Source organism: Lotus japonicus, chromosome 6, assembly GCF_012489685.1.
Source record: "Lotus japonicus ecotype B-129 chromosome 6, LjGifu_v1.2".
Taxonomy (NCBI): domain Eukaryota; kingdom Viridiplantae; phylum Streptophyta; class Magnoliopsida; order Fabales; family Fabaceae; genus Lotus; species Lotus japonicus.
In genome coordinates, this window is record NC_080046.1 from 56,433,831 (window position 1) to 56,451,775 (window position 17,945).

General features: G+C 35.8%; 2 protein-coding genes across 3 annotated transcripts; one reads left to right on the forward strand and one right to left on the reverse strand.

The window, feature by feature from the left end:
* Positions 1–571: 571 nt before the first annotated feature.
* Positions 572–1,195, forward strand: LOC130725615 (uncharacterized). Its single transcript, XM_057576828.1, has one exon. It carries the CDS (start codon positions 572–574, stop codon positions 1,193–1,195), a length of 624 nt encoding a protein of 207 aa, XP_057432811.1.
* A 413-nt stretch (positions 1,196–1,608) lies between these two features.
* LOC130723443 (sucrose synthase 2) lies at positions 1,609–8,399 on the reverse strand. 2 transcript variants are annotated; one of them, XM_057574498.1, is made up of 15 exons: positions 8,125–8,399; positions 7,553–7,685; positions 6,863–7,014; positions 6,466–6,658; positions 6,053–6,171; positions 5,692–5,908; positions 5,440–5,535; positions 5,183–5,356; positions 4,797–4,913; positions 4,476–4,642; positions 3,913–4,137; positions 3,166–3,487; positions 2,729–2,973; positions 2,500–2,638; positions 1,609–1,744 (listed from the first exon to the last, which is right to left on the reverse strand). In XM_057574498.1, exons 1-15 carry the CDS (start codon positions 8,223–8,225, stop codon positions 1,715–1,717), a joined length of 2,430 nt encoding a protein of 809 aa, XP_057430481.1. In that variant the 5' UTR covers positions 8,226–8,399; the 3' UTR covers positions 1,609–1,714. The 2 variants fall into 2 exon arrangements, with proteins under 2 accessions (XP_057430481.1, XP_057430482.1); XM_057574499.1 differs by lacking the exons at positions 6,466–6,658; positions 6,863–7,014; positions 7,553–7,685; positions 8,125–8,399 and having other exon boundaries at positions 6,046–6,171.
* Between the last annotated feature and the right edge of the window lie 9,546 nt (positions 8,400–17,945).

The window sequence follows — 17,945 nt, forward strand, 5'->3', positions numbered from 1 at the left end:
AGGTGTGTATATATCATAAACACATGTTTGATTGTTTGCTGTGTGCACATTATCATGCTCACTTCCCAGTGCTACAAAACCCTTCTTCTCCACTTCAAACCCCTCAAATTTCACCCTCTTTTGCCATTGACATTCTCATCTTCTCTCAACTTGAATTCCCACACAACCACTTCACAATCAGAATCAGAGTCATTCAGAGTGTCCTACTTGATCAACAATCTAGGCTTCACCCCTGAAGCTGCTCACAAAGCTTCCAAAAAACTTCATTTCAACACCCCAGAGAGGCCTGAATCGTTCTTCAACCTCTTCAGAAGCCATGGATTCTCAGACTCCAACATACGCCACATCCTCAGAAAGGAACCATGGCTTCTCAAATCACGCCCCCACCATACATTTTCCCCAAAGCTTCAATTCTTCCTCTCCAATGGCGTTTCCGCCTCCGATATCGTTCGCATGCTGAAATCGTATAATCCCTCTCCATGAATTGTTGAACAAGTTCTTGAAATCTGATTTGGAAATTTTCTGCATAATCCCTTATTTGAGTAACATTATAACTGAGAATATCAAGTTGATGGTTGATTATGGTGTTTGTGATTCTGGAATTGTTAGATTGCTTCACTCTAGGCCATCTTTTTGTAACTTCAAATCTTGTGATTTGCTCAAAATGTTGGAAGAAGTGAAGGGTTTAGTGTTTGACCCTTCAAAATGCACTTTTGCTGTGGCATTGTTAGCTATGAAAGGTGGTAGGAAAAACCTGTGGGATGAGAAAGTTGATGTCTTTAAGAAATGGGGTTGGTCTTATGAGACTGTTCTTCAAGCATTTAGGAGGCAGCCTAATATGATGTTGTCATCTATTGATAGGATTCATTTGGTCATGAATTTTTGGGTCAATGAGATGGGTTGGAATTCATTTGATCTAGTTAAAATGCCAGAAATATTTTCATTTAATTTTCAGAAAAGGGTTGTTCCAAGGGCTGTAGTTCTGCAATTTCTTCTTAAGGAAGATTTGAGAGATAAGGATGCAAGCTTAGTTATGCCATTTAGCCTGCCAGAGAAGAAGTTTCTGAACAAGTTTGTTCTCTGTTTTGAGGTGGAGAGTGCTTATCTATTGAAGCTGTATGAGGAAAAAATGAACCTTGCATCCACCAAGAAGAACATTGGCAGGCCATTTGCCAAATTTGTACCTCACTTGTAATTTCACCTTACTTGTTCCTTCTTTTATTTTAACTTGTTCTGTCTAGTCTAGGCTAGGATAGGTGCTAGTTTCATTTTAGTTTTTCACATGACCTGGTTATGTGAAAAGAGACAGTTGAGCATGGATCCTCTTATCTCAATGTTATGCACCAATATCATATCAGCAAAAAGCTCAATGCAAAAATCATCGCTTAATGTTATGGACCAAAATGTTATGGACCAATAGGACTATATGAGAGCAAACTGTGAAAACCACATGAAAGTACACAACCATCATTTTACAAGATTATCATTTCAGTTGATTTCTACACTGCTCACTCATTTGAAGATCTTCATAATAGCTAACCTGCACATTCTATTAAACTGAAAGTTTAATTTGTTTGATGTTTCTCCCTAATAAAATCAGTACAAAACACGATTCATCTACATGCCTATGACGAACTTACATATAAACACTATAAGTAGCAAGCTAAGCAGTGAACACCAGGCATAAAAGCTCCTCTAATGAAGTCTACAGTTGCTAATCGACTGCTAGTGGGATCGATTTTATCTGAAAAGCACAAGGCATTTAAACTTCATCAGGATTATTTGATTAGTTCTAGATGAAATTTCAAGAATTACTAAAGTATTAATTGAGGACAAAGCTATGCAAGTAGGAAACATGATATCAATGTGAAATTGAAACAATGTAAAGTTCACTTGCACACCAGCAACCTCATAATCCGAGGAGAAGTTTTCAGTTTTTTTTTCTCACTAACTTTAACTGATAGAATGATACATGTCTCATTGGTTGAATTCTACTACATGGATGATACATGGGACCAAGCCTTTATATAAGCTGGGGAAAAAGTGCATGTTTGGAAACCTCTTTACAATTGATTCTCAAGTTAAAATTAAGCCTGAGAAAGAAACTTATGTGAGTAGCTTGTGGGTGCTAAAATTGATTTTGTGGAAATAGAAGTTGATTCAAACATGCTAATAATGGTACGAAAAACATTAAAATGCAGCAAGCTTAAGTTAGGAGGTTGGGGGAGGTGGGTTACACACAGCAAAAGGAAGAGAAGAAAAATGACACATGACAATCTCAGAGTGAAGGGCATGTATATTGGTGCCTTTACCTCCTTTTCCTTTCCTCCAATAAAAAAATACCCCGGAAAGAAGTTTTTTCTTTTTCTTTAAAACTAAGATTTTCGTCGTTATTGAAAACTTTGTTGGACCTTTATGTTTCCATTGAAGGGACGAAGAAAGGGATAAATCATTTCAATCCATATCTTGAACACAAGGTGGGAGGGAAATGAAACATACCAAATCCCTGAATTTGAGAATGTAAAACATCTCCAAGTACCGCCTGGTTTCTCTCCTCTCTAGTTTAGACACATGCTTCCAGAAGCCATAAACACCAGCTAAAGTTAGGAGCCTCTCAGAATATATCTTCCATGTATACCTATAAAAATTAACCAAGAAAAGATAAATCAGTTTCTGGGAAGAGGAATATTCATCCTTTGAAGTGTACATACACCGAGCAGAAGCAGACCTCTCATGGATGCGGCAAATCCCTGCATCAGAAATCTTATTCCAGTATCCAGGATCATGCTGACATTGCTCAAAGAAGTTCACTAAAACCTGAGCAACCTGATCAGGGTGATGTGGATCAATATGGAATCCAGAAATGCCATGCTCAATTATCTCAGCAGGGCCACCGTGACAAGTGGCAAATGTAGGAAGACCACAAATCATAGCTTCCACAACTGTTAGGCCAAACGCTTCATACAAAGCAGGCTGCAACAGATTACAAGGACACAATTGAATACAGTTAACCACCACCAAACCACTAAGGCTATGTTTGGATATTGTTCAGTATCAGTGAACGAAACTCTCTTATGGATTGAAATGAAAGTCCGTTTACATTGGACTCAATTGGTACTCAAACAAACAGTAACAAGTCTAAACGAATCATTTTCTTTCTCCTACCTGTATAAAAGCACCTTTCACATCAGCAATATATCGGTAGAGCTCCCCATTGCGAGCACGATTCATTTGGGCCTTTATCCAACGAAACTGGCCATGTAAGTTGTATTTTTCTGTGAGGCCATGCATTTTCTCTATCTCCCCCATCTCTTCTCTGTCCCGAGATTGCTGTACATCAATATAACCACCCACCACCACAAGATTCACAAGCTCTCTCAGCTTGGAGCTTTTGCCAAAACATTCAACAAGCCCTGTCAAATTTTTCACTCGATCAAGTCTTGCCATAGAAAAGATAATGGGCTTTGATCGATCACTTAGCAAGCCACTGCATTAGTAGGAAAAGAAAAAGATGTTGAATCAATTTTCCCCGATCACTGTTACAAGCGTAATAGAAGAACTGCAAGAGATGTTTTATCCTATTGATTAGAAAATGCATTTCAGAAACAATTAATATGCTCCACTCAGCCAGTGCAATTTCAACTAAGTACAGACTTGGTGAACCAGTAAATTTTTTAATCAATGTTGCAGATACAGCTCTCTAGAAGCAGCCAAAAGTCTAAATTCTGAAATAATATCTATTGAAGTTAGTTCTCTAGACAGTGTTTAATGCATCTGCTGTCAATTTGGATTTTAAATATCCAATATTGACATATACTTAATGATACCGGCGCAAAAGTGTCAAATGCAAAAGAGGAAGAAAACAAAATGGTTCAATACCATGCAAACACTATCTAATTTAAAAGTACTCACATGTGTTCTTTATTCTGTTCAGCACCATATAGCAGTTTTTCAATTGAACAATGTAGAGAAGTTAGTCTCTTTTCTCTCTCTGAATATGGGAAATAAATGCACATATCTGCACCTGGAGACACGATATTGAACTTGGGATCAAAAACATCAATGCCATGAACAACGCGGTACAGTCCTGGAAGAGTGAAGGCAGTGTGGCTCTCATATTGTCCAACATTATTCTTGCTGAGGCAAATTAACAAATAATGCTGCATTAGTTGATCAAATTCTAAACAATAAAATCAAAAAACTAGGTTAAATACTTAAGGATACCATTCAATATTTCAATTACGCTGATGAAATCCTATAACTTAGTTAGACTAGAAATCCTCAGTGTCTATTGAAAACAAAATTTTCATCAATATGACATTTATCTGATAATTTTAGGTGGGAAATTTAATATGCATGATCAGGACCATAACTGCTTTCTAACACTGCATAATGAACACTTGAAACATTTGATTATTAGTGTGATCAAAACAATAGCTAAGTATTAAGTTTCATATTTCTAGAAAAGAACTTACCTTCCTGCAATTTCTTGGTATGTACTAGTGATTATAAAGTCTGAATTGTTCATTGCAATAAGGTCGGCTGTGAATTGACAAGTAAAATGGTACTTGTCTTCATACTTTTTCCAATATATATCAGAGTCTGGATACTTTGTCTTCTCCAATGCATGGGCTATGTTGCACTGCATCAAAGGTCAGTAAAGCAACATTAATAAAAGATGATGTTTCAGTCCTGCCATTCATCCAGGGACCAATGAACAGGTGAGATCATGCATATGTTCGTTGATTGATCATTATATTGCATGATGATGAGTTGATGTTAAAGTATCAGCACACCTGTGTGATTCCTAGCTTATAAGATAATAAGGTTGCAACAAGATTTCCATCACTGTAGTTGCCAATGATCAGATCTGGAACTCCTCGTAACTCAGACGCTATTTCGTTTGATGCATCCTATATATAGAGTAAGACACAATCATGCTCCACACACAAGAAAAGCCATTAGATTATGCAGACAAAACATAAAATTATTGAGTACTCCTTCTTGTTACCTTAGAGGAGAAACAAAGGATAACGAATTCAACCTAGACTGCTGCTTGCAGGCTAGATTGGGCATATAACAGCTAATCCCAAAGCAAGATAAATAGTAAAATGTAAATGTGGAAATATAAACAATATTTAGGCATCCAAATATTGAAATTTAAGCATTTACTAGTTCTTACGTCTGCAAATGTCTCGAGATAAGGCCACACGTCAAACCTTGAAATCCAATTTCTCAAAATTCCATTCTTACTTCTAAAAGGTACTCGCAATATATATGTGTGCTGAGTTCCGCTAACTCTTTCCAGTCTGTGATTGCATGTTGTCCCTTTGGCCTCTGGTATCAATCTTGTAACCTGCAAGATTGATATAATTACAACAATCTATAAGTGCACTTTTTTAAGGGTTTATTAAGGGGAGGACTTTTGGAATCACATACTATCAGAATTTTTGGAGACACATCAAGTCCTTGCTTTTGAATTCTGAGTAGCATCTCATTTTCCAAAGCATGCACTTGATCAAGTATATAAACAACCTGTCCATCATTAAGTGGCCGTAAGCCTGATAATCACTGCAAAGAATTAAGTTCTAACTAAAGTATTAGCAAGCCAGCTTCATAACATTGACGAAGTTTTCAATTTTAATGGTAATCAATATCAAGTAGTGTCCAACAAAACTTAGAAAATAATACCTGCCCACCAGTATCAGGCAAACCTAAGACATTTGCTTGCCCAAAGTAACCATGTGGTGATACAATTACAACATTGAAAACCATAGGAATTCTTCCTAGAAATGTCTCTAAGGTGCTGGGATCAGGAGCCTGAAAGATGTCTAGGAGAAGATGCACCATTTCTAACACCCTCTGGGCTGTATCACCCCAACCTCTCTCAAATCCCAATCCTTGTAGCCTACACCCAAATAGTGAAGGATAAAAAATGATTTTAGTGTATACAGTAAATAGCTACTTACTTCTGTATGCAATTAGAATCAGTTAGCCCCAAAAAGTAAGAAAATTTCAGAATGAATCAGTTTTAGAGATTTTTACTATATACTCGTATTCAAATTCAGAATATGGTGTACTTGGTTGGAGCTTGGTAAGGAATTCTTCTGCCTTTGCCAAGGAAGTCTGGAGCTTGGATATGTCATGAATGCTATCATTTAGCATCATTGTCTGCATAATATATTGGAAATATAACTATAAAATTTACTTCCCTTCACGTAGGTTACCTAATCCACCTAATTGAGGCAACACTCCTGACATGATGTATGAAGTATGAACTATGGTAGATGAAGAAGAAGGCAACATAAGAATAACACTATAATATACTGATTACTCTAAAAGAGTATCCATACAGTGGCATTTTAATATTTCTATGCATCATGAAAAACTATTTCAAATAATTATCTCTTTCTGAATGATTGAATACTGCTTCATCAAAGCAAATATATAATTAGAAAAACTTACACAGCCATCATATCTATGTGTACGAAGGAATTCGAGGAGAGGGTCCAAACTTTCTTTGTTACGGAACATGAGTGATGACAGATGACGGTTGAGAAATTGTACCCCATTGCCAATAAAGGATGATCGAGTAGGTCGAGGAAAAGTTGCATTAAATGGTTCAAAGTCTAGTTCGAAAACAAAATTGTCACTGCACCTGGATCAAAGTTTCAAAAATCATGTTATAGTTACATTTATCTGAGAAGCTTAACTTAAAGTATAGAATGCAACACACAGTTCATTACTCTATGGAATAGTCTGGTTGATGGTAACTTTGCATGTGATCAATTAATTTAAGACAGCAAAGAATATAAAATTAAGAAAGTATGCAGAAAATTCACACAACAGAGATGACCCTTACTCTCCATCTACAAGTTCTTCTTTGAATCGGAGATATTCAGAAACACTTAGATTATCCACATTGAGTTCGAAGGCGTTAACACGAATATACTCCCAAACACCAGGTCTTGGACGCAAAGCTATAGATACTAAAGGAGGTAGAACTATAGCTTCCTGTGAAAGTAGCAATGATAGGTTTTAAAAACTGCAATAACAAGGAAAACTCAAGAAAATTCAAGTAATCGCCTGTCATTAATCAAAGCTGTAACTTATAGAGGTAAAAAAATGACTAAAAATAGAATGTTTCATGAAAGGTACCTGTATTGAAATTCATCTTTGTTTTATACTTTTATTTATTTGGAAGAATGAGGTAGCAATTAACTAATCAAATCATTGACCATCTTCTTATCATGAATGGACTATCTCAAAGTTTATCAAAGCTCTATTTTTTAGTTAACTACCCGAAAGTTTAGCTGAAGGTAATTAACCATTAGGTGAAGGTTTACAAACACCAATGATTTTATACTTTTATTATTATCATCTATTCATCTCCAATAAAAAACAAGCAGTGTATTATCATCTCTTATATACTCTAGCTCTAGCATACTAAACCATGTTTAATTGACATTCAAATCAATAGAATTAGAAAGGAGAAAAAACAAGTTGAAAGTGAATTGATTTTGATGATATAAAAGTGAAGTAGTGATCTTACCTTTGCAGATTCTAGCGCTTTGACAAAGGGGCTATCTTTGAGTTTGTGCATGCCTTCATTCTCTTTTACAATCGTTTCCACCTCATCCAGCAGATCATGTGGTTGCAGTATTCCTTTACCTCGAGCTACATACCTTTGTACCAAAAGGGTAAGTGCTTATCAGTTACTCATTTTTTTTTTAGAATACCAGTTACTCATTATCACAAACATCATACATACATGAAAAATTTAAGAACATCATCCCAATTGCCAAAATGAAATCTCTAAAACAACCAATTATTCCAAAAGCTTAAGCTGTTGGGTAAGAGTCATCTTAATGATTTTATATTATATTCTAGCATGTTCCCTCACACAAGAGTCATTTGGGCTCTAAGTGTGGATAAATGCATAGACTCACCTATCATGAGCTTAAATTCCACTTTTTAATTAAAAAGTGAGGGGAGCAAACTCTAGACCGCCAAGTCATAAAGACTCTGATACCATGTCAAACAACCAATTATCTCAAAAACTTAACCTCGGGTAAGTGTCACATTAATGGTTTTGTATTATATTCTAACGACAACTTTACACACCTGGAGAGAAGAGAGATCAGCTCATTGCGGTAAAAAGAGAGGGTATCGTGCTCTCTGTCCTTCAAGCTGGAAGCTCTATCGAACCTGGAAGATGGTAGCATGATTATTGGTTTGATCTCAGAAACTGAAATGAACTTGCCAAAACAGGGCAAAGAGACAGAGCAGTGAAGAAGAAGAAGACAATATGGGAGATAAGGTTAAGGAGTTTAACAAGTTATTTATATGGGAATGTAAAGAGAAGATAGGATAAGGGGAATGAAAGGAACAGAGTGTAGAAACTGCCATTGTTGTGAAGTTGGCACTTGGCACTCAAGAAGGAAGAGGTGGGTGCAACTTTTTCTTTCCCTCGTAACTCAAATTCACAAACGGTGATCTCCGTTCTTTTATATCTTTATTTATTTTTTCACCTAGTATCGCATACTCATAGTCAACAGTTACCAGCCTAATTCGACTCTGAGATCATAATAAGTGAGTATGACTTCCCAACCAAACTTTTTTCATATATACCTTGAACTATTGACTAAATGTTTAAGGAGTCTAACTATCTACTCATCGTTATTTTTGTTCTTTTATACAATGTTCTAGTTCCCGCTGCAGCAACCGAACCAAATAAATGTAGTGACATTAAATACACAAATTTATACAGATAGCAAATAACTTGAAAGAAATTACAAGTGCAACTACTATCAGATGTGTTTAGCAGAATGTAGACACTTGAACACTGCTTTGGATTATTTTTTATCTATATAAACATGTTGGATGAAGCATCTTTTCTGATATGGTTACAAATATCTGGGTATCATCTTATCATATAAAAAGGCTGGACTGGATACTTGTTCATGCCATATTATGGATTTGTATATTAAGTAGATATTAGGCAGTATACATGATTTAATGCTTCATGTGACTTTTATTCTTATTTGATTCGTTCTTAAGTTTAATTAATAACAGAATATATTAAAATAAGGTGCATTTAAGTCATTTTGCATAAACATGGTTCAGTGGCTCATCAGGTTTGATACTAAGATGAGTAAGGTATAGGTACATGTCTAAAACACAAGAGAAAATTATCCTTGCAGGGTAAAGAGTTAATACATATGATATTTTTTTATGTTTAAATTACAATGTTATAAGTTCTAATGGGGAAGAGCATTTTACATGATAATACTTACATGTAAAAATTAATAGGAAAATAAATTTTAATAATATTGCTTTATTTTACAATGTAGTTTCATATTAAAAGTGTTTTGCATAAAAATAAAGTCTATTATTATTTTAATTTTTTTCAAATTACACGGCAGAAAACTCCCATGAGGAAGAAAACTCCCATTAGAACCCTCGATCTTTGGGAGGTGAGAGCTAAATCCGGAACCTAAAGTCAGTTGTGCCAACCCATGTTGGTTGTGGTGTGGTTTTATTGAATACTCATATTTGTCATATTTTAATTCCATAAAGTTAAAATCTCAGCAAAATCGAATTTTTAGCATGTCAAATTTGTATAAACCTATTTATTAATCCATGTCCCAAAACACAAGAGAAAATTTCACCGTGCAACGCACGGGTAAAATAATAAACAAAGTGGCAAGAGACTTAATTTTATATACACATCAAATTCCTTAATCTAGGGGATTTATGATTTTATAATAAATTTTCATCTGAATTGTGCCAACCCATGTAGGTTGTGGTGTTGTTTTATGGAATACACATATTTGTCACATTTTAATTCCATCAAGTTAAAATCTTAGCAAAATCGAGTTTTTAGCATGTCAAATTTGTATAAACCTATTTATTAATCCATGTCCCAAACACAAGAGAAAATTTCGTCGTGCAACGCACGAGTAAAAATCACTAGTTAATAAGATAGGAAGAGTTCTGCCTATAAAATAAAACTAAGAATACATTTCAGAATGTGAAAGTCAACAAAAGGAAATGGGAGCAAATCTCAATCTTCTGGTGCTCTATCTTCATTAACAAAGCTTACAATTTATTGTTAGGGGCTTAGGGCTACACCCTTGAACTAAGGAAGGCCATATAAATGGCACAATCCTATTCTATGAACTATTCTAGAAGTTGGAAGTAAAAACTATGATACAAATTAGATTAGAGTGGTGCAATTTTACACCACTTTTTTAAACTTGCTATAACATGTCAACACATCTTTTTTAAACAAATTTAATATTTTTTTTGGTATATCGGAAAGATAAATTGCAGCTGCCAGGAATCGATCCATGGACCTCCCCCTACCCAACCCACATGTCCCTCAGCTCCTATCACTTAAGCTATTCTATGGGGACAAACAAATTTAATAAATTTATGTTATAAATTTAATATATAACAAATTTTTAGTGATACTTTTTTTTTAAAAAATAATGTGTTGACCTACTATAATTGATTAAAGTAAGTGGTGTAAAATTGCATCACTCTAAAAGGGGTGCATATTAGGGGAACCCTATAGATTAAATATAATTCTTCACCCAAATTCTATTGTTTCTCTTTCTCTTGGACCTATCTAGTTTGGACCAGACTGGCCCAATAAGACTTCTATCAAAATATTATTCAAGTGAACCCATGATTTTTTTCCTTGGTTTTCAACCTCAAAATTTGACCAAAAAAAAACCTCTACAAAAATTGAAGAATAAAAAAAAATATAGTTTCAACCTCCACTAATAAACACGCCAATTTTGTGGTGGTTACTACATGATTTGCAAATTGACATAATTGTTTTTTAAAAACTCTGCAAATTGGATTGTACACATCTTTAAAATAAATAAAATATTAAGTATATGAGTCATCTCAATTATAAACTACTCAGTACATTTTAATTTTTCTAATGTGAGACTCACTTGATATAGAATTCTCACCCCAATTAATTTTTAAATACTTTACAGGTATAAGTATCTCTTACACTGATATCACCCTATTTTATTTACCAAACAGTAAACGAATAAATTGAGTTGTGGAGAGTATAAGAATCATTTTGCGTGTTAGACCAAAATTACTAAGGGGGATCATACCAATAATCAGCTATGCAAGGAGACCAGATGCTGGAAGGAACAAAATTATCAAAGAGTGTTCATACACCGACAACATACCTCTTTCATTGAAGGACATCTGATGCGAAATGGATTATCAGCTAGTCAATCTAAATTTTAATTTTAACTCATTTTCATGTGAGGAGTAAATTCTTAGAAGTACTTTGGAGTTTGGAGTACACTTGAGCTATTCAATTAAAATGTACTACTTTGGAGCACACTTGGTCATATGTTATAGCTACGATAAAACGATAAAACAATAAAACAAAGGGTTAAAATCTATAATCGTCCCTGTATTTTGAGCGAGTTTTGAAAATCATCCCTCGCTGGAAAATTATCTGAAAACCATCCTCAGTCTATTGAAAATAATTTCAACCCATCCCTCCGGCCGCCTTAGGTACGACCAGCTCCTTACGTGGCTGTCCACGTCAATTGGGTTAAAACATATAATCGTCCCTGCACTTTGAGAGAGTTTTGAAAACGGTCCCTCGCCGAAAAATTATCTGAAAACCAACCTCATACTATTGAAAATAATTTCAACTCATCCTACAAAATGCATAGCAACACAGGTTATGAACAAGCAACACATGGTGATGAACAAACATGTATAATTTCAAGCAAATTACAAGTTTCAAGCATCACTAAACCCAAATCGCACACTGTCAATTCGAACAAACGAAACCCTAAAATAGAAACAAGGTAGAAACAATCCGATTCAACTCCAAAATAGAAACCAACAACAACACACAACTCGCAAAACCAACAACAACAACACATGCTGCTCGCAATTCGTATTCAACACCCTCTCAACAACAAAAACCCTAACTTTCAACGGTTAAATGAGAAGGATTGAGAACAAACCTCACAAGCTTCCTTCCCAGTTCTTCGTCGCAGCCTCGGTGTTCTTCGTCGCCTAGTTCGTCCTCAGTTCTTCGAATCACCTTCCCCAGTTCTTCGAAGGGTTCGAACAATGATGGTGAATGCAAAGGAGAGGGATGGGTTTTGGACAAAAGCTCAAACAGATAAAATAAGATGTTGAATTTGTTGTTTAGAGTTAATTAGGCGGAAAACTAGGGATTTAGGGTTAGTTGTGTTAATTCATATAATTATGACATATTTTAATTTTAAAAAAAAAGACACGTAATCATCATTAATTGACGTGGACAACCACGTAAGGAACTTGCCGAACTTGAGGCGGATGGAGGGATGGGTTGATATTATTTTCAATAGTCTGAGGATGGTTTTCAGATAATTTTTCGGCAAGAGACGGTTTTCAAAACTCGCTCAAAGTATAGGGACGATTATACAAAAAAAATTCCACGTCGGGTCTCATTAATTGACGTAGACGGCCAAGTCAGCGATTGCCGGACCAAAGGCTGCCGGAGGGACGAGTCAAATTTGTTTTTAAAAGTTTGAGGATGGTTTTCAGATAATTTTCCGGCGAGGGACGATTTTCAAAACTCGCTCAAAATTAAGGGACAGTTATAGTTTTTAACCCTAAAACAAATATGATTCATATTCAATCTAAGGAGTGTTATACTAAATTTTACATAAGGTCTAACTAACCGGCAGAGATTTTTGTTGGTAAAGATAGTTTTAGATCAAAGCAAAATGTGATTATAATTTATTTTTTATCTAAGAGGGCACAAGTGTATTGCTCTTGTTGAGGTATAAAACCCTTTTGATGTTAGAACCGTTGGACATCTATTTGTGTTTTTTTTTTCTTGATATCCCCACAGCCGACAACCATGAGACTAATCTCTCGTCCTACGGTCAGCGCACTAAGCGGTAGGGGGCTGACCAAAGAGTTTTCTCTATTCGCAAGAGTTGAGATTCGAACCCTCAACTACTTGCTTAAAGGATGAAGTGGTAAACCACTACACCAACCCACTTGATTATCCGTTTGTGTTTCGAGCTTATCAATTTAAGCTCGTTTGAAAAGAAAAATGAAGTTAGGTACAATCATCTCTTATGAGATCATCTACAATCGTGTCCTTTGAGATCACCTTCCATTTTTATCCAAAATTTCCACTTTTGTCAATGATATATTTGAATATATTCCATCCTAAACGCGTAAACAGGTAAATGGAGAATACATTCTTTGATGTTACCACCCTATAGCTTTAGTGTGAACCAGAGTATTTCGATAAAATCTAACTTATTTAATGAAGAGGAATCTGTACCAAAAACAATATGAAGAGTACAAATATAAAGAAGTTTTTGCATGGTACAATTATTTGAACTTTGAATATAACAAATATTATTGTTGTTTATTTCCATCCATAAAATCAAATATTCTTCTTGGCTCCACACGTAGTAGAGAGCAAATAAAGAACTCACTTGTGCTTTTCTCCCTATAAAAGGACACCTGGGTCACTCTTCCTTTCAAGCAAAGTAACTCAACAACAAGCAGCTATATACAATACATTATCGGTTACTACAGCTTCAATAACATTTAACATCAATGGCTCCTCCTCCAGCAGATCTCAGGAAGATTGGTGAAGAAGGCTTTGCTCTGCTAGAAAAGTTCTATGGTCCAACCAGAAGGAGCAGTGCCAATGAAGCATTCCATGGTAGGCGAGACCGTTCTTGGGTGGTTTGTCAAGTGGCTAATGATGAGATGGAAGGACCCAGCAGCAAGGACTACATAGCTCTTCCTTATGCTGGAACGGTTTCAAGATACCCCAAGGGTAAGCCCCAAAATCGTTGGGGTAGACCTATTAAACCTTAAACAGTTTGGCTTCATCAAATATGGTCACTGCTTCATGTTAGGATACTCTTGTATCAAATAATATATGTGTGTGTGTGCGCGTGTGATGTCGGAAACAGCTCGAAGATCTGCAGATATATTTAACTGAAGGTTTTCTGAAGCTCAGGAAAAGTACATATGTAGTCTAATAAAGTACTCTGTAGTTTGAGTACCAAGAAACATGTACCCTATAGTTGTGTACTGTGAAGTCTAAAGGGGTATGGATGAATAAAGTAACTCTTATCTTATGCTCTTATGTGTTCTCGCAATCCCACTTACCATAGTTTTGATATATTTCAACATATGAAGTGGTTTAGTTGATTAAATTTTCATCTCTGAAATTATTCACCATTATTGTTGTTAGTTGAGCTAAATAATTAGTTACAGTGAGTTTGTTGGTTTTTGTGGAAGGAATTATTTTTCCATTGAGTGAGTGCATCACCATAGAGAAAGTGCAGGTTATCATATCTATTTAATTTTCAAATCATCTAATGACTAGTAATCAATTCTTTGATTTTCCCAATCTGAGTTTCAATGCGCTTGAGTGAAAAATGGTAGGATGAATGTGGTATATCACTCATTCTGTCATTCATAATCTGATGTGTTAAAAATATAGACAAATGAGATCTTCAAATTCAAGAGATCAAACAAAAACTTGGGTGTTTGAAACTATTTCTGATAAAATTTAGGGCTTTCTAATTTTTTCCCCATAGAGCTTGTGTGTATATTTATCCTCCCAAGGTTTCTCTATTGGTTTGGCTGGCAAGACAACAAAGGTCAATCTTATGTTTACAGGGGTGTCTTTGACATATAGTGCTATTTGTACTATTTGTTTCAAAGAAAATGAATCTGTTCATTATATTTTGTTGCATTGCAATGAAATATGGACAACATGGTCTAGAGTAATGTCCTTATGTAAAATCCAATGGGTTATTCCTAAAACCTTGGACATAGGGATGGCAGAGAAGCCCGAACCCATGGGCACCCGACCCGACCCGATCCGATTTCTTGGGTGAAAACCCGAGTTAAATGGGTTCGGGTTCGGGTTCGGGTTTTACCCGATCACTTTCGGGTTCGGGTTTGGGTTTGGCCAAACCCGCACCCGAACCCTACCCGAACCCGGATCTGTATAAGTGAAACCTAAGTATTCTGCTTGTGCAGTACAATATATGCAGCATCTTGCATATTAATTTAACAGTAACATGGCAATTACAATGTTACATTACATAATATAGCTCTCTTCACAGTCTTTTTCAGGTCGGGTTTCCGAGTTCAACTGTTTGTTTGAGGTTGTGTGCGGGTGTGGGTACGGGTCGGGTGAACCCGAAACCCAATGGGTTCGGGTGTGGGTTTAAGTTCACCACCCATTTCGGGTTCGGGTGCGGGTGCGGGTGTGGGTTTTTGATTTCGGGTTTGGGTTTGGGTTTGGCAAAACCCGCACCCTACCCGACCCATTGCCATCCCTACTTGGACATGGTATTTGGGAATTGGGAGTCTTTGAACGCCAAGTGTGACATTGTGGTGTGGAGATCCATCTAAGATCAATCTGCAAGTCAATGTGGTTAGCAAGAAATGAAATGATATTCCAAGGGAATGCTCTCTATCTCCATTCAATGTACAAGCATGGTGGATTAAAGGTACATGGAAATCATGTCCATACTCTATTGAACAATTCTGTCATAGTTTTCTTCACTTTATAAAACTACCAAGAAAGATAGCATGTCTTTTGCGTTCCACCTTCTATAAACGCTCTCAAATTCAATGTTGATGGAGCTGCAAAAGGTGCCCCAGGACTAGTGGGCATTGAAGGAGCTATTCGTAATGCTAATGAAACGGATTTTAGGGTGTTTTTCAAAACATGTAGGAGACACTCAGGCTTTTGAGGTAGAAGATTGTGCAATTTTAAATTCTCTGATTTTCTGTTAAGAATTTGGGTTCAGTAACATGATTATTGAAAGTGATTCAGTCTTCGTTGTTGGGTAGGTAAACAATGATAATATTAGGCTTAAGAAGTTATTTTATTGTTCTTAATATCTCCAGAGAACAAAATTCTCTTGGTGATGATTTAGCTAATGTGTGATGTTCTAGGATGTGAATTTGTGGACTGTGTTGTAAGTCTAATCCAGTTTTCCTGGTTCAGACCTGTCTTGGTTTTTTTCTGCTAATATATGTATTTGCTAGTCTTCTTAATTAGGAAGGTTGTTCTGGATCGTTCATTTTTGAAATAAACTTTTCTGTTTCCGAAAAAATATGAGGTGTTAATGTTTTTGTGGCTACAAATGGGATTGTTGATTTTATCCCCTACTTCTTTATCTTCTTTGGATCTCATTCCATTTTGCCTTTGCTTAAATGTTGGAGCCTTGGTCAAGTAAGTGCATTTTATTTTCTTTCTTTTTTGCTATTTTCAGCATATTCCTTTCAGACTATGTCACAAAACTATGTCATGGTGCATACCTAAGTGTCTGAAATCTTGCCTTGGAAGCAAATGTATAAAGATGTGTGAAAGGAGAAAGTTATATACAATAATGTTGAAGAATCAGATACACTAGTCACTAATTCCATTCCACCGACTGTGTTTTAACTTTCAACCTGGTCATATTTGACAGAATATATGTATGGAGGGAAAGCATCACATGAACCAAGTCACATTTAGGTTTTAATACAACAACAGAAACAAAGTGAGATTTGTGAAAAAAAAAACTATATCTATGAATAGCTTGTAAAAACTAACTTGTAAACTGTGGATACCAATTATCAGTACAATAATAATAAGTTTGAAAACAAAGTGACCAGCATAATTACTTTGGACTTGTTAGTTTACTCATATACAAAGGGAGTGCTTGAGTAGTTCTATGAAAGTTTTCTAATAACTTGTAAGCTATATAATACTAATATGCCACTATCTTCCACAGTTTAAAAGTAATATGAGAAGAATTATTGACTCTTCTTTTCAATTAGAAGAGAGATAGAGGGCAAGGAAGGAATATGATTCACTGTCCCCTCTTGCATTGTTTTTTCTTTTTCTGTCTTTAGGAGTTAGGAACTCCAGAATATCAAGATATGTGTATGCCGAGAACCTTCGCTCTCTTATCTAATTAACTTTCCGACATACCATCGATCAATACTACTCCCTCCGTTCCTATTTAACTGTTCACTTTGAAGAAAAAAATTTGTTCATATTTAACTGTTCACTTAGCATATCAAGAGAGCATTAAATGATGTTTTTACATATAATGTCCTTAACAGAACAATAAATGAGGAGAGATAACACACAATTTAAAGGGTAAACTAAGAAAACAAGCCTAACTTTTTCTAAAAATCAACAAAATTAATTACACCCTTAATATGTGTGCCTCCACCCAAAGTGAACAGTTAAATAGGAACAGAGGGAGTAGTCATTAAATAGAAAAGAAGCTCTTGAACTACAAAAGATATTCTAAATTCATATTATTACTCACCAGTTACTACATGATGAGTGAGGCCTCGAGATGAATAATCTAATCCATAATTAATGGAAGAAATATTCTTGGCCCCCACTGTATATGTTAGGTGCTGCTGCATTGCAGGGTAAGCTAAAGAATCACTTTTGTTACTATATAAAGGGGACACAGGCTTCTTGTTTTGAAGCAAGAAACACAAAAGTACTAGAAGCATCGTGTTACCAAAACAGAACTAGTTCCCTGTTTTCTCTGTTTTCTTTGTTTAGAATAATCTATGGCACGTCAAGAGGACCTGAGACAGATCGGTTCTGAGGGCTTCGCTCTGATAGAAAAGTTTTTTGGTCAAGCTGCACCAAAGAGGACCTTTGGGAATGGGGTATTTCCTGCAAAACAAGGACGTTGGGTGGCTCATCAAGTGCCCAATGATACTGAGATGGAACAACAACAGCAGAGAGGAGTCATGAATAGCAGAGAGGTAGCTGCTCGCTATGGTGGGATGATGGTCGTGAATAACACGAAGGGAAAACCACAAACACGTTTTGGCAGATTATTTAAACCTTAAAGCCTTTCGGTTTAGATATTATGAATAAGTTTCAAGTG

What these genes read in the sequence shown, in the direction of transcription:
- LOC130723443 (XM_057574498.1), bottom strand. Translation starts at nt 8,225, where the DNA reads ATGCTACCATCTTCCAGGTTCGATAGAGCTTCCAGCTTGAAGGACAGA. An exon ending in GAAGAACTTGTAGATGGAGA is followed by an intron (nt 6,659 to 6,862) that starts GTAAGGGTCATC and finishes ACTTTGATCCAG; the next exon opens with GTGCAGTGACAATTTTGTTT. An exon ending in TGCCTGATACTGGTGGGCAG is followed by an intron (nt 5,536 to 5,691) that starts GTATTATTTTCT and finishes AATGATGGACAG; the next exon opens with GTTGTTTATATACTTGATCA.
- LOC130725615 (XM_057576828.1), top strand. Translation starts at nt 572, where the DNA reads ATGGTTGATTATGGTGTTTGTGATTCTGGAATTGTTAGATTGCTTCAC.